The sequence below is a fragment of the Scheffersomyces amazonensis genome, assembly GCF_036850825.1.
Source record: "Scheffersomyces amazonensis strain UFMG-HMD-26.3 chromosome Unknown RJT21scaffold_8, whole genome shotgun sequence".
In the NCBI taxonomy this organism is placed as follows: Eukaryota; Fungi; Ascomycota; class Pichiomycetes; order Serinales; family Debaryomycetaceae; genus Scheffersomyces; species Scheffersomyces amazonensis.
Genome location: NW_027042748.1, coordinates 722948 through 736980, shown reverse-complemented (window position 1 = coordinate 736980; position 14033 = coordinate 722948). Strand labels below are relative to the sequence as shown.

General features: G+C 37.3%; 5 protein-coding genes across 5 annotated transcripts; 1 reads left to right on the top strand and 4 right to left on the bottom strand. All coding sequences in view use genetic code 12, as the record gives it.

Moving 5' to 3' along the window:
* Nucleotides 1-81: 81 nt before the first annotated feature.
* On the bottom strand, nucleotides 82-6845 carry RJT21DRAFT_142307 (uncharacterized protein; the record flags this gene model as incomplete). Its single annotated transcript, XM_064883419.1, has 4 exons — nucleotides 82-1492; nucleotides 3158-3715; nucleotides 5069-5260; nucleotides 5351-6845. 4 exons carry the CDS (start codon nucleotides 6843-6845, stop codon nucleotides 300-302), a joined length of 3438 nt encoding a protein of 1145 aa, XP_064736161.1. The 3' UTR covers nucleotides 82-299.
* Nucleotides 6846-8974: 2129 nt separating this feature from the next.
* RJT21DRAFT_123444 (uncharacterized protein) lies at nucleotides 8975-10699 on the bottom strand. Its single transcript, XM_064882725.1, has one exon. The coding sequence runs from the start codon at nucleotides 10632-10634 to the stop codon at nucleotides 8988-8990; it is 1647 nt and encodes a 548-aa protein (XP_064736160.1). The 5' UTR covers nucleotides 10635-10699; the 3' UTR covers nucleotides 8975-8987.
* Nucleotides 10700-10954: 255 nt separating this feature from the next.
* Nucleotides 10955-11473, bottom strand: RJT21DRAFT_123443 (uncharacterized protein). The gene has a single exon (XM_064882724.1). It carries the CDS (start codon nucleotides 11415-11417, stop codon nucleotides 10983-10985), a length of 435 nt encoding a protein of 144 aa, XP_064736159.1. The 5' UTR covers nucleotides 11418-11473; the 3' UTR covers nucleotides 10955-10982.
* A 67-nt stretch (nucleotides 11474-11540) lies between these two features.
* On the top strand, nucleotides 11541-12554 carry RJT21DRAFT_58786 (uncharacterized protein). The gene has a single exon (XM_064885134.1). The coding sequence runs from the start codon at nucleotides 11648-11650 to the stop codon at nucleotides 12464-12466; it is 819 nt and encodes a 272-aa protein (XP_064736158.1). The 5' UTR covers nucleotides 11541-11647; the 3' UTR covers nucleotides 12467-12554.
* Nucleotide 12555: 1 nt separating this feature from the next.
* On the bottom strand, nucleotides 12556-13975 carry RJT21DRAFT_58785 (uncharacterized protein). The gene has a single exon (XM_064885133.1). The coding sequence runs from the start codon at nucleotides 13855-13857 to the stop codon at nucleotides 12919-12921; it is 939 nt and encodes a 312-aa protein (XP_064736157.1). The 5' UTR covers nucleotides 13858-13975; the 3' UTR covers nucleotides 12556-12918.
* Between the last annotated feature and the right edge of the window lie 58 nt (nucleotides 13976-14033).

Here is a 14033-nt window from a genome sequence, read left to right as displayed (position 1 = left end):
TAGCAAAAACCTCACTAGAAACTCTTACAGCTGTTCTGTTAAAAATTAAAAATATATATATTGTAGAAATATATTGTAGAACAGAAAATTAAAAATATATTGTAGTACAGAAAATTAAAATATTTTATAGACCGAAAAATATAAATGGGGGTAAAAGAAACTTTAAAAACCATCCAATTCGTACTTGAATTTAATAGATAGATAAGAATAATCCAAACTTGAATTTAAAAATAGGGAAGAATAGGGAAAAATAATGATAATGTAATCATGAACAAAAATATTAAACTTCATGAAATAATCTAAACGAAAATAAGGAGAACTGATAAAGCAAGGAGTGAAGTAACAACCTTCCATTTGTTTATCATTGCTCCACTTTCATCAATTGAGACGCTAGGAGCAGGGCTTACTGGAGTCAAACGAGAAGAGGAAGCTGTAGTTTCAATACTTGAACTGTATCTCAATGGAGTAATGTCAGTGCTTGTTTGAGCGTTATTAGAAACGGATGACTTAGAGTCTGTGTGTGGATTGTTTGAAACAGTCGACTCGGTGTTTGCATTGCTGACTATGATAGAATAAATGCTTGCTTGAGCATTGCTTGCAATATTCGACTCGACATTTCCTGCTGCCACTGTAGATGTGAATTCACCTGATAAATTGTAGCCACTTATCGTACTCACTTCACCAACGCTGTTAGTATTAACGGTAGGTGTTGTCGACGAAGTATGTTCTCTAGACGGAGCTCCAGATTCGGGGCAATATGTGGTTGTGATTGTATGAATAATTGTAGTAGTTTTGATTGAATTCAAAGGACAATCTGTAACAGTTTCTGGACAATCAGTGATTGTAATAACTTCATTGGATGTATATGTTGTAGTTATTGTAGATCCAGTAGCAGTAGGAGCAATCTCAGATGTAAATTCTGCGGTAGTGTCTCCGGATTCAGGGCAATATGTGGTCGTGATTGTATGAATAATTGTAGTAGTTTTGATTGAATTCAAAGGACAATCTGTAACAGTTTCTGGACAATCAGTGATTGTAATAACTTCATTGGATGTATATGTTGTAGTTATTGTAGATCCAGTAGCAGTAGGAGCAATCTCAGATGTAAATTCTGTTGCAACTGAACTAGAACTAGCTTCAGAATTGCAAACACTGGCCACATAAGCTATAGTTGCACCATCTGTGATAGTGGTAGGTTTATCTTCAAGAACATGCAACTCTCCTACAAAACAATTACAATCGATCAGACTAAGCTGTAAAGGAACTTCCTCCTCCGGGCAAATATAGAATTCCGTTCCAAATCCTTCTAATGATAAAATAGGATCACCAACTATCAGCCATCCGTCGAAAGAAGTATCACCTAAGTATACACCATTGGTTTCATCTGCTTCAAGGTATAAGCCATTAATAGTGATATAACCTCCTGTCATCTCAAATGTTGGTCCATCCAATTCTTGTAAGCTCACAACATCTTCATCCAATGCTACATACTCTCTGAAATTAATAGGTGATTTCGCCACAGCAGTGATTTGGAAAGTTAGCACAGATTGACTTGGCAATTCACTTTCACTAACAGATGTAGTGTAACTGGTAGCTTCATCTTGGGTTGGGAATATCGACATTGATGTAGTCAATGAACCATTAGTATCAGTGGTCACTACGACAATACCGGAATCAGTAACAACAAATCCATCAGATTCCGTGGTGGTGAATGTCGTGGAGTAGGACGTGAATGCATCGCTCTGGGTTGGGAATAACGAGGTTTCAGTGGTCAATGAGCCATTAGTATCAGTGGTCACTACAACTATACCGGAATCAGTAGCAACAAATCCATCGGACGCAGTGGTGGTGAATGTCGTGGAGTAGGACGTGAACACATCACTCTGGGTTGGGAATAACGACGTTGATGTGGTCAATGAGCCATTAGTATCAGTAGTCACTACAACTATACCGGAATCAGTAGCAACAAATCCATCAGATTCCGTTGTTGTAAAGGTTGTCGTGAAAGAAGTAACACCATTGAATGGACCACCAGTGCTAGGGACAGATGAAGCAGATGTATTGGATAAGCTGCTAGTATTATCAGTAGTAACTGGTTCACTTTCGGTTGGGAATAAGGAGGTTTCAGTGGTCAATGAACCATTAGTATCAGTGGTCACTACCACAATACCGGAATCAGTAGCAACAAATCCATCGGACGCAGTGGTGGTGAATGTCGTGGAGTAGGACGTGAATGCATCGCTCTGGGTTGGGAATAAAGAGGTTTCAGTGGTCCATGATCCATCACTGGCAGAGGTCACAATGACAATACCGGAATCAGTAGCAACAAATCCATCGGACGCAGTGGTGGTGAAGGTGGTTGTGAATGAAGTGAACACATCGCTCTGGGTTGGGAACAACGAGGTTTCAGTGGTCCATGATCCATCACTGGCAGAGGTCACAATGACAATACCGGAATCAGTAGCAACAAATCCATCGGACGCAGTGGTGGTGAAGGTGGTTGTGAATGAAGTGAACACATCGCTTTGTGTTGGGAATAAAGAAGTCCTTGTGGTTACTTCTTCATCCGAATTGTAAGTAACAATAACTATACCAGAATCAGTAGCAACAAATCCATCAGAAGCAGTAGTGGTAAATGTAGTTGTATAAGATGTGAATGGATCACTGGGTGTTGGGAACAACGAGGTTTCAGTGGTCCATGATCCATCACTGGCAGAGGTCACAATGACAATACCGGAATCAGTAGCAACAAATCCATCGGACGCAGTGGTGGTGAAGGTGGTTGTGAATGAAGTGAACACATCGCTTTGTGTTGGGAATAAAGAAGTCCTTGTGGTTACTTCTTCATCCGAATTGTAAGTAACAATAACTATACCAGAATCAGTAGCAACAAATCCATCAGAAGCAGTAGTGGTAAATGTAGTTGTATAAGATGTGAATGGATCACTGGGTGTTGGGAACAACGAGGTTTCAGTGGTCCATGATCCATCACTGGCAGAGGTCACAATGACAATACCGGAATCAGTAGCAACAAATCCATCGGACGCAGTGGTGGTGAAGGTGGTTGTGAATGAAGTGAACACATCGCTTTGGGTTGGGAATAAAGAAGTCCTTGTGGTTACTTCTTCATCCGAATTGTAAGTAACAATAACTATACCAGAATCAGTAGCAACAAATCCATCAGAAGCAGTAGTGGTAAATGTAGTTGTATAAGATGTGAATGGATCACTGGGTGTTGGGAACAACGAGGTTTCAGTGGTCCATGATCCATCACTGGCAGAGGTCACAATGACAATACCGGAATCAGTAGCGACAAATCCATCGGACGCAGTGGTGGTGAAGGTGGTTGTGAATGAAGTGAACACATCGCTTTGGGTTGGGAATAAAGAAGTCCTTGTGGTTACTTCTTCATCCGAATTGTAAGTAACAATAACTATACCAGAATCAGTAGCAACAAATCCATCAGAAGCAGTAGTGGTAAATGTAGTTGTATAAGATGTGAATGGATCACTGGGTGTTGGGAACAACGAGGTTTCAGTGGTCCATGATCCATCACTGGCAGAGGTCACAATGACAATACCGGAATCAGTAGCAACAAATCCATCGGACGCAGTGGTGGTGAAGGTGGTTGTGAATGAAGTGAACACATCGCTTTGGGTTGGGAATAAAGAAGTCCTTGTGGTTACTTCTTCATCCGAATTGTAAGTAACAATAACTATACCAGAATCAGTAGCAACAAATCCATCAGAAGCAGTAGTGGTAAATGTAGTTGTATAAGATGTGAATGGATCACTGGGTGTTGGGAACAACGAGGTTTCAGTGGTCCATGATCCATCACTGGCAGAGGTCACAATGACAATACCGGAATCAGTAGCGACAAATCCATCAGACGCAGTAGTGGTGAAGGTAGTCGTGAATAAAGTAAACACGTCGCTTTCGGTTGGGTATAAGGAAGTTTCAGTGGTCCAGGAGCCGTCACTGATGGATGTTATGATGACAATACCGGAATCAGTAGCAACAAAGCCATCCGATTCAGTAGTGGTGAATGTAGTTGTGTAACATTCGTACTGAGTTTGTTCTGGGAATAATGAAGTTCTGGTTACAATTTTACCATTAGTGTCATATGTCACAACAACGATACCCGATAGAGTATGAACGTGTGGATCCGTAGTGTGACATGTTAATACATTGGTGTCCGATGGAACTAATGATGTTGTATGTTGAGATTCGGTGCTAGTAAATGTAAAATGGGATGTCAACAGATCGCTTTGGGTTGGGAACAAGGAAGTTTTTGTAGTCCATAAACCATCACTGGCGGAAGTCACAACAATGATTCCCGAATCAGTTGCAACAAATCCATCTGATTCGGTAGTGGTGAATGTAGTAGTATAGGAAGTGAATGGATCGCTTTCAGTTGGATACAAGGAAGTTTCAGTGGTCCAAGAACCGTCACTGATGGATGTTATGATGACAATACCGGAATCAGTAGCAACAAAGCCATCCGATTCAGTAGTGGTGAATGTAGTTGTGTAACATTCGTACTGAGTTTGTTCTGGGAATAATGAAGTTCTGGTCACAATGGATTCGTTAGAGTCATATGTGACAACCACGACACCAGATAAAGTATGGACGTAAGGATCGTTAGTAGTGCAAGTCAATACATTGCCGTCGGCCGAACCAGAATTTGTATTATCTGATCGTTGAGATTCGGTGCTAGTAAATGTAAAATGGGAAGTCAACAGATCAATTTGGGTTGGGAACAAGGAAGTTTTTGTAGTCCATAAACCATCACTGGCGGAAGTCACAACAATGATTCCCGAATCAGTTGCAACAAATCCATCTGATTCGGTAGTGGTGAATGTAGTAGTGTAAGAAGTAAATGGATCGCTTTGGGTTGGGAATAATGAAGTCCTCGTGGTAACTTTACCGTCGGTATTGTAAGTAACAACAACTACACCAGAATCAGTAGCGACAAATCCATCGGTCTCGGTAGTGGTGAATGTAGTAGTGTAAGAAGTAAATGGATCGCTTTGGGTTGGGAATAATGAAGTCCTCGTGGTAACTTTACCGTCGGTATTGTAAGTAACAACAACTACACCAGAATCAGTAGCGACAAATCCATCGGTCTCGGTAGTGGTGAAAGTAGTAGTATAGGAAGTGAATGGATTACTTGCAGTAGGGAATAGGGATGTCTTTGTAGTAACTTCTCCGTTGGTATTGTAAGTAACAACAACTATACCAGAATCAGTAGCAACAAATCCTTCAGTGTCGGTAGTAGTGAATGTAGTGGTGTAGGAGGTGAATGGATCAGTTGGGGTTGGGTATAACGAGGTCCTTGTGGTTACTTTACCATCGGTATTGTAGGTAACAATAACTATACCAGAATCAGTTGCCACAAATCCGTCAGTTGCTGTAGTGATGAATGTAGTGGTGTAGCGGGTGAATGGATCACTTGAAGTTGGAAATAAAGATGTTGTGGTGATGTGATTACCGTCTTTATCAGTAGTTGTAAATACTATCCCGGAATCAGTAGCAACAAACCCATCAGATTCAGTGGTGGTGAATGTAGTAGTATATTCATTTGGGAATAAGGAAGTAGTGGTAGTGATAGTTCCGTCGGTGTTTGTGACGTGGATTACTCCAGAGTCAGTTTCTACCGAGCCATCTGATTTTGTAGTTGTGAAAGTTGTCGTATAATCAGGTTGATCTTGTAATATATCATATAATTTAGGTATGACGGTTGGACATGGTAAACACACACTTGGTCTTGAACTATCTGGGGGTGGGGCATTGTATACGAAACGAGCACCTCCTACCCTTAGATTATTACCGGATGGACCTTGACTCCAACTTATCAAAGATGGGTCATATCCAGGACCAATTATAAACTGATATGTAACAGATGCTGCTGTAATACTTAAAGTTTTACCATCGTAATTCCAAACTGGATCTGAGATGTGAATAGTAATCTGATTATTATTCCCCCAACCACTTACAAGATATGGAGTTGCGGGGGCATTGGATACTCCAATATTATCAAAATATAACACTGAAGTATTTGTGCTAAGGTAAAATGTTTGTAAATTACCATCAAGGCCAAACAACTGAGCACACCTCAAAAAAAATGTACTTTGATTACCAATATCAATACATCCATTTCCAGCATATTGGGAACCTTGATATACAGGGTTGTTATTAAACAAACAAAGAGATCCATTGTTGATAACAGTAGCCACGCCGGAAGTAGTACAAGCTGAATCAGAACCCCAATATGTACTTGGTGCATCACCGACAGTCATAAAATATTGCATATATGCAAGGACACCTGTATTGTGAAAAATTGCATTAGTTCCGTATGGTTTAATGATATTTGTAGAACCATCACAGGCTTGACAACCTGCCAAAATAAAAGTTCCTTCATTAATGAAGAAATTACCATGTATGGTATAAGTAGGTGGACCACAGTTAGTAGTATTATCATTATACATAAAAAAGCCAGTATTGTGGATTCCCCCTGTTGTTTGTCCTTCATTAAGTTTAAAACTCAGACCGGAATTATGAGTTGGATCATACCAGGGATAAGCTCCTAAATTTTGAGAGTAAAAAATACCTTTATTTATAAAGGTACTTCCACCATACAGATGAAAATTATAACTGTTAAATATAAACGTTGAATGTTCATGAACTGTCATATTAGCATAAAAATCACAATCGTAATTTGCCCCCATAGAAGTTATATTTAACATATAATAGCCTTTAACATCAATGTTGGTACGGTTTTCGGACAATACTGTCTGCAATAGGAAGACAGCAAAAAATACTGCTCCTAAAATTGAAGACTTCATTTATGACCTTTAACTCTATGAAGAATAACATTTTACAATTTTATTGAATTAGATGATAAGCTTTCTTATATATTCAAATTTCCTGGAAATTATCTAAAGTATTTGAGTCTAAATACTGGATATTTGGGTTCAAAAACAAAAGCTGCTAAATATCTAATTTGGAACATTCTTGAAAATTTTATTTTGGAGAATTCAAACACGAGAAAATTTGGCGAATCCCAGATTTTGGCGTTTTACAGAAGGTTGTATTTTAATTCGCTCTAGAAAATTTCACTAATCTCGTACTTTATCTCATAATTAAAAAGGGTACTGAATCTTCTTCTTCTACTTCTTCTTCTTCTTCTTCTTCTTCTTCTTCTTCTCTTAACCAATAGTGATTGTACGTACGAAATTATTATAATTTTATCATGTGTATAGGATTTTCTTTGAAACTATTTATTTTTCTGACTAGCTTTGTTGCATCACTATTCCTTTAGTTATGGATGCATAAATGAGCAAGATATTGCTTCCCTGTACTAAAATCTTCAATTTTATTGTTCTCTCGGCTAATCAGATTTTTTTTTCGCTTGCATAATGCCCTATTCTATATGCACAAATTTCCTTCTGTCAAGGCGTATTTTTTGATACCCCTGATCGCATGTTTTAGCATGCAGACCAATTGTTTAACGAAACTTGTGTTTTGAGGATGAAATTTTACATAGTCCTTTAGAGACCGTAGTTACTTTTTTCAATAGAGTAAAGACTATTGAACAATTGGTTCTACCTTGAGAATTGCTTTGTTAGTGAATTTCTAATACGTATTCTATTCTATTCTAAAGACTTTTCGCGATTCAATATTTACTACAATAAATATAGTAATAAAGTTAATATCAACTAGAGTTTATATATTGTTCCACAATTAAAAATAAACTTTCTTAAATATACGACGAAATAGCCGATCATGGCTGATCGTGTCAATGGACAATTCCTTTTGGCACTATCAAAAGTGATATTAGAACTGTTCCTAAGAATTCCGTCAACTAAATTTCACCTACATCACTACAAATGTTACGTTAAACAATCATTTCAGCTTTCATATAAATCTAATTGGTTATTCTAGAACATTATTTGGTAAGAGAAAGAAGAAATGAAAAGGAAAAAGGAATATCATTTAGTATTAAACTTTAAGCTATCTTCTGATTTCGTGTAATGCCATTGCCGGTCCAACATTCTCAAAACTTTCAGTATATTAAAGCTTAATCTCAAGTCTAACTTAAAAACTCGTCTACTCCTTACCATAGAGCTAATGCCATATTTGAAGCAAGTAACTAATCGTGGGCTAGAATTTATGATTCTACGAAACCTATATTCTTTTAAGTTAGCCAATATACAAACGAAATTAATACTTCACTCTTAGACGTGAGTAAATTTACACTTTCAAATGAAAGTTTCCATATTATGTTACCGAGGCTGAGATGCTTAAAAATAACCTCATGCGCTCTATTGGTTGTGTATCTACGTGGGTAAATGTTGGTTGTTAACTAGGATCACCTTTAATTTATGCGAACATTTCCTTGCATTATATTAGTTAAATTAGATATCCTTTAAATACCTGTTCTGAGCTTGGATTAGTTTTGAACTCTAACACTTTTTTATAGTTTTCAAGTTGACTAAGGCACTAGCTATGTAACAAGTGATTTGCTCTAAGTTTTACTCCTTGTACGAACTGTAAAGGCTTATCATAAAAATTCATAGTTTTAATATTTTATTCCAGTTGCCACTTTATGTCTCATTTATATGTAAGTATAATAGTTATCATAATATACAAGGAATAAATTATATAAGTTACATGCTGAATACAAGGCTTCACATACTTTGCCTTGTTTTGAAGTTATCGTTAATACTATAGAGTCAAATATTTAAGAGCTATGATACAACTTTTATGCTACGGGATTTGCGTAATCAGTTCTCTAATATTTTTTAACTTTAGGAATAATTCTGAACTCTAGATTATTTGTATAGGATGAATGGACTAGTACCAACTAAGTAGAGGCTTGTTTACATGTTTTTCAAGATGGGTAATATATCTGACTTAAAATATTGTAAATTGTTATGTATATAATCTATAAACTCTTTTAACTTCTTTGTTACTTTTGAGTTCGTTCACCACCATTCTGGGGCATCGAATCCGTTTGGCCTACTAGAACATTTATACCCCACCTCTATATCAGAATATTCGACGACTGGTTTTAGAACTTTGATCATACCATTGAACCCATCAGAGAATAATGAAGTGAAATAATCTTCGTTTTGTAAAGCTTCTGGATTCAATTGTTTGAAAATAGCAAGAGCTCCACCAGAAATTTGATCTACTGAATCATAATATCTCAATTGCTTAAATGGAGCAAATACTGGATTTTTAATGACATTAGATTCCCAAATTTCATTGGGGTATATGTCTTGCTTCATTAATAACAAGTCATATTGTACTAAACTTGAGTTACACCAGTAACTTCCTCCCACTGCATTTCTCTTATAGACTGCAAGCAAAATAGAAATGGCTACAATACAACCTGTACCATAATCACTCATAGGAAAGGGTGGAATCATAGGTTCATTCTTTCCGAGTGCCTGACCTTGAATCCAAGCAACCCCACTTACACAATCGGCGATTTGTTGCCAGCCTGGACGTCCCAGCCATTCCCCACTAAATCCGAAACAGTTCTCAGATGCATAGATATAACCCTTCCCACGCCTTTTGGCTAATTCAGTAACTTTTGAACGTCCAAACCCTAATTTTTCGATTACTCCAGTTCTGTATCCATCAATCACAATATCTGCTTCCTCTAGTAATTCTTCAAATTTAACACGATCTTCATTCTCCTTGAGATTAAGGTTCGTAGTATGTTTTCCCATGTTACCATCAACCTGGAAAAAGGGCACGTCTGGTAAAGTTTCATCAGAAGTAACTTTAATTACAGTTGCACCATATTCAGCAAGAATTTTTCCTATAGTTGGGCCAGCAATTATTCTACATAATTCAAGAACTTTGATTCCTGAAAGAATTTGGGGCTTTTCGTCTTTAACTAATGTAAATGGAACTGGAGGAGTCTCTGTTTCTAATTCATGTATTTCAAAAATTGGCTTGGAGCTGATAGTTTCACCATGGGGAGTCTTCAAGAAATCTTCACGTTTGAGGGCTTCAACTCCGGCTTGTCGGTTCTTAACATTTAATTCTTCTAATTGATCACAATTGAATTCATCAAGTTTGCTTTGATATATATCTACTATCTTTTGATAATCAGTTAATCCATGTTGGAATGGCGGTAATCCTATCATCTTCAATGTTGTTGTTGCATCTAGAGATCCATGAATATGATAATAACGATTATCCTTGGTACGGTACAAGTTAGCTGACATTCTACGGTAAGGATCGGATTGTGCTTGATTCAAGTCAGTATGTTTAAGATATTTAAGGACTTCTTTTTTATCACCTTTAAAGAATCCATTGACAGACGAACAGTATGTCAGGAAAAGGAATAACAAAGCATGTTGAAGATCTATGCTGGCTGATCCAGTGGATTCAAATCTAACTTGACTCATCTTTAAGGCAATTAATGCTTCAAGGCCTTTTAATGCGGAAATTAACTCAGTTTGCTTTAAAGGGCATGGGACTGTAAGCTGAGTGGACTCATTATAGAATTTGATTTGTGGGGCTAATGCTACAAACTCAGTAGGAAGGATATTTGAAGAAAGTAAGTCAGCGAAAATCCGCTTGGTTTCTTCTAGCTGTGAGTAACTAATAGTCATGGTAATGTTCAACGGTTATATATCACTCATTCTTGAGTTAAATGAATGCAATCAGATATTTCTTAGATATATATATGAAATTAGTAAGAATGATTAGAGATCTAATTGCTTAAGGTGTTTTTCCGCAACAACGGAAAATGAGACCTTCCGTTAGACGAGGTTTCCGTAATATGATTCGCAATCACTGTCTCCAGGGCTACGGAGTGGGGTGGGATCTACTAATCTGGTTATATAATAGATGATGCATTAATCCGGTTAAAAGACTGTCTACAAGTTGTTCTCTTACACTACAAAATAAAACACTACAACATATAATTTCTCCGCAGTTGTCGTATATTTGTATCTAAGCTAACCTCTCAATTCCAATACAGCTGCTTTCATAGGTGCAGTATCGAGATACACCTGATAATAATTTAATTTCAACTCTAATCCTTCACCAAATTCAATGTAGGCGGCCCAATCTGTAGAAAGTTGTTTCCCATTGGTCAATGTGTATTCAACATATCCATTGACAAGATATCTCTTATCTTCAACCACTGTAGATACGTTCTGGGGAACATGATGTCTATGCGTCACAAAGGTCCACATCCCCTTCCTCATGGCAGCAATATTAGCCCTACCTTCAAATTTATTACTACCCATTACAATAGTAGGTGACTCTGAAACAAAATTTAAGTATGGATCATTTTCAGTGGGCGGCTTGAGGTCAGATATCTTGTAGAAATTGGTGATAAACTGTTGCAACTTGGTGTTGTTCTCCAAATCCTTAGAGTACGTTGTCATTATAGCTTATTTTCTCTTGTACCAATTTTCAGATCAATTATGCTCCGAAACCAAATATATATTGATGAAGAGCGATGTAGTAGCGGAAAAGCGTTAGCATCTGCAATTAAAAGTGCGGAAAAGCAAAATAATCCGGGGAAATTAGGCCCGAATTGAAATTGTATTATATATCTAATAACTGAAAGAAGCCATAATGTTTTGCTTCATATTAGGTGTATTTTAATTATAAGATGTCTATTGTAAGCGATTACACTACAACTGGTCAGTTCTATACCTTATTAAAACCAGAGACCACCCTGGATGAGAGAGTCATCGTCTTTCTTCACGGGTTGGGTTCATCCCAGAACTTTCATTATCCTGTAGCCATCAAATTAGCTCGGCAATATACATGTGTGTTGATAGATCACGAAGGTGCTGCTAATTCTCAATTGAACAAAGCTTCTTTAACACTTGATGACTTGTCCAATAATGTCGAGCTCATTCTCAGAGAAGCAGGTTTGCTTTCTAGACAAATCGTCCTTGTGGGACATTCTATGTCTGGTTTATTAATTAACTACATGAATATATTTCATGCTAATAAATTCAATATATTTTCAAATGTCTTAATTGCTCCTGTTCATCCTACTGAACAAGCAGCCGATATTTTTGTTAAGAGAATTGAACTGTTGAAGGGTGCTAAATCGTTGAAAGATTTTTCTAATATCATTCCACTGGCTGCTACTGGGTCAGCAACTGACCCTTTGAAGAAAGCATTCATAAGACAATTGCTTTTAAGTCAGTCAGTCGAAGGTTACATAGCTAACTGCAGTGCCATAGTTAGTGGAGGCAAATATGGTATTCCTAACAAATATGGTCTCATTAAGAAGCCAACTTTGATCATTTACGGAGATGAGGATAAGACGGCACCATGGGTTGGAGGGGTTGAATTAATAGAAAAAGATATAGAGAACACCACCATCGTGGAATTAAGCAAAGTGGGACACTGGATTGTTATTGAAGCTCCTGAAGATGTCTATGAAAATATCAAGAACTTTTTAAATAGTAAGTAATTATTATACAATATATATTTAGACAATCTTACGTTTAAATCGTATAAGGTTGATTCTAAGCTTTACTCTACACATATTCTTTTGGTGGTTTGCCTTCATTTTACATGAACCACTGATGACAGTCCTTGTACTCGTGGATTTAGTATTACAAGATACTTGTTGAATATCTTGTTGAGTATCTTTTATTTACAGGAGTTTAATGAATAATCATAAGCTGGCTAGCCACATCTCAAGTGAATTAGTATAAAAAGCTTCAAGTAATGAAAGAGATAGCAGAATGCACATGTTTGGGTTTACTAACTCCCTAATATTAATTGGGAAGAAAGGTATCACTTCTGGTATTGTTAAACTACAGTTTAATATTATCTCTCAGCAATAATTCATTCAGTATTTCATTCATTAACATACATATTTGCTGCGCTAGGCAGCCATAAATAAAATTTCTTTCTTCTCTAAGCAAGCAGATTCTTTCTGTCAATGATAGACTTCTCAGAAGCAGCTTGGTGATCACGAACCTTTTGACGAGTTTTTTGAATTTCTTCCTCTAAAATCAACACAATATCGTAGTCTAATCTGTTAACTACTCCTTGGCTTTTATATTCTGGTACATCACCTAATGGCTTGAAGTCTACAATGATATCATCCTTAACAGCAAAAACAGTATCATCTTTAGTGTGCTTACACTCACGATCATAAATTTGAGTGATTAAAGAGTGGTAGGTAGGGTGAGTAACTCTCCAGTGGATATGGCCCGGTCTCATTGGTGATCTATCCATGAGGGTCAATAAGTCACCGGCTGGACCATCGTAAGGAATAGGGTAAGCAGTTGGTCTTAATCCAACAAAAGCATACTTTCCTTCCTCATCTGCGTAGAAAGTACCTCTTAAATTGTAATCAACTTGGTCTGGATCTTGTTGTTCATATAAACCATTTGGAGCACAATGCCAAACTTCAATTTTAGCGCCTTTTAATGCATTACCATGGGTATCAGTAACTTTACCAGAAACAAGGGTCTTTTCACCTCCAACTTCTTGCTGAATAATAGAGCCTCCATAAGGATATTCTGGTGAATTTTCACGATAGAATGGACCAATAATAGCCGAAGATGTATGACCTTTAGAGTCTGAAGCATGAGTAATAGAATCAACAAGAGCTTCTAAACCAATAACATCGGACACCAAAATACCTTCGTTCCTTTGAGCATCTGACATCTGACCAATACGGTTAATAAAATTGACTCCCCACATCCATTCATCTACCGTGATATGATTTTCTCTAGTGAAATCATGAATGTGCTGGATCAAAGACCCAAGGATACGGTGTGTCTTGGGCGAAGCTTTGGGCCCAAATGAGTCCTTAACATAATCGGTGAATTCTTGGTTGAATGACATAGTATTATTTGCTAGTTTTGCAATCGATAATTCAAGTTTTCAGTCTATTGTCAATAGCAGACTTCTCATTGGATTTTATATAGTCCGCAATTGACCCCAGATATTTTATTTCGGCATACCCCACTAGCGATTTTATTGGCATCAGTTGCATATATCCGCGCTCCGGTAAGAACGGT